This window comes from Trypanosoma conorhini, assembly GCF_003719485.1.
Source record: "Trypanosoma conorhini strain 025E chromosome Unknown Tco_14.4_contig_00946, whole genome shotgun sequence".
Lineage (NCBI taxonomy): Eukaryota > Euglenozoa > Kinetoplastea > Trypanosomatida > Trypanosomatidae > Trypanosoma > Trypanosoma conorhini.
The window spans coordinates 2,865-4,607 of NW_021705005.1; the positions used below are offsets into that span (position 1 = coordinate 2,865).

The 1,743-nt window shown below is 68.0% G+C and overlaps 2 protein-coding genes across 2 annotated transcripts in view; one reads left to right on the top strand and one right to left on the bottom strand.

The window, feature by feature from the left end:
* Positions 1 to 403: 403 nt before the first annotated feature.
* Tco025E_09006 (uncharacterized protein) lies at positions 404 to 844 on the bottom strand (the record flags this gene model as incomplete). Its single annotated transcript, XM_029375835.1, has 1 exon — positions 404 to 844. The coding sequence occupies one exon, from the start codon at positions 842 to 844 to the stop codon at positions 404 to 406; it is 441 nt and encodes a 146-aa protein (XP_029224142.1).
* A 328-nt stretch (positions 845 to 1,172) lies between these two features.
* Positions 1,173 to 1,743, top strand: part of Tco025E_09007 (uncharacterized protein) — a gene marked incomplete at both ends in the record, with an annotated part of 603 nt that continues 32 nt past the window's right edge. Inside the window, one exon of the mRNA XM_029375836.1 lies at positions 1,173 to 1,743. This exon is cut by the window's right edge and continues 32 nt beyond it. Coding sequence (XP_029224143.1) covers positions 1,173 to 1,743 — 571 coding nt within the window.

Sequence of the window (1,743 nt, forward strand, 5' to 3'; positions counted from 1 at the left end):
GGGCAACACCGCGGCCGGCAGAGCGGAGCCGCCGCTTGCCGGCGTGTCCATCGAGCGCCGAGCGGGCGGCGTTCTCACGGGGCACCAAAGTGAGCCGGGAAGGCAACGCAACAGAACCCAAAAACCACGGGCGGGAAAACAAAAAAAAGAGGGAAAATACAATCCCCCGACGCGGGGCGGAGAAGAAGGAAAAACATGTTGGCGTAATAGTTTGTCCCTGCGTGTTTCGTCCAGGCGTAGTCCCCTCGCACCACTTCAGCGACTCCGCCTACGTCGGGTGCCAAGTTGGTGCGAGAAGAAGAGGCAAGCAAAGCGAGAGGCTCCTCCGCAAAGAAGCAAAAGCAAAGCACTCTGCCCCCCAGTCCCGCGTGCCCTCCCTATCCCCCTGTCCATTCCATGTTTGCTACTGTTGTTGTTGTCTCGCCCCGTCAAGCTTCCATTCACCCTCGAGGTCGTCCGCGTGCGCAACCGCCGAGGCGATGGAGAACTCAGAGGACGACGCAACTGGCAGCGTGGTGGAGAGCACCGAGCCACTGGCGGAGGTGCTGCCAGAGCCGCTGGCTGACGCCGATGCCGCTTTATTAGTGGACGACCGCAGGCGCTGCGCCGTGGGAGCGAGCGCGACGAAGGGGCCCTTCCTGTACGGCACACGCGGCTCCTCATAGGCCCTGACGACCTCCACGCGGACCGCATCCACGGCTGCCTTACCCTGCCGCCTCTCAAAAGCCTTCCGCGCGCCGCCTCTCAGCTTCACCTGACGCCCGAGGAAGCCCCGCTGCTTTCCACCGCAGCCCCGCAAGCACGGGCCGGGGGCCTCCTCCCCGCCGCCGCTCGGCAGCCACATGGCGCGGCCGACCGCACGGCAACACGCGCCCCCAGACCTCTGGCGCAGCGCTTTGCCCCGGCAAGGCACGACCGGACCAACGCCGCGAGACCCCGGCGCCGCACCGGGTCGGCCAGCAGCACCGCCGAGGGTCCCAAAAATGAGAGCAGAACACCTCAACCAGCGCGCGCTGTTGTGTGCGTCGCAAACGGAGCTTCCACCTCACTGCTGGCGAGTCGTTGCGCCGCCATCCCCCCGTGGAAGTCCCTCCTCCCCACTTCACCGCCGGCGGAGGAGGCGGCACTGAATTGGACGGCTCCGTCTCGGGCCCTTCCGAGCGCGCGACCGGATGCCCGCCGCCCCGAGAGAGGGCGCCCAAAGGCCCGGCGCCGCGTTGGGTCGCGCGCGGCACGCAGCGGCGTGTGTCGTGCAAAAATCTTTTCATCGGTGCCGGGCCTTTGGGCGCCTGCGGCCCCTCACCGTGCGGCGGGGGGCTCGGGCCCCACGCGGAGTGCCCGCCGACGCCCCCACCCCGCGCCCCGCCCGCGCGAGGCAGCAAAAAGTCGCAAGCGCGACAAGGCGGCTCATCCCGACGGCCGTGGGCCCGCAGCCGCGCTCATGCTCCTCGCCGGCCTCCCCGCTCCCCGGCCAAGGGCCGCTGCATAAAAAGAACGGCGGGTGCGTTGCCCGGGCGCGGCCTCCTTCCTTCTGCCTGCAGGGTGAAAGGAAAACAACGGAAGATCACAGCCCGGCCCCGCGCAACCCGCGCACGAGCAGCCCCACCAACCACCCACCACCCTCCACCCACGCACCCGTCAAGGAAATTATTAAAAAAAGACGTCCAACGATCGCCGGACTCGCTGGGCCACCCAGACTGGCAGCGTTTGGGCACTGCCGCCGCCGGACTCCCCCGCGTCGAA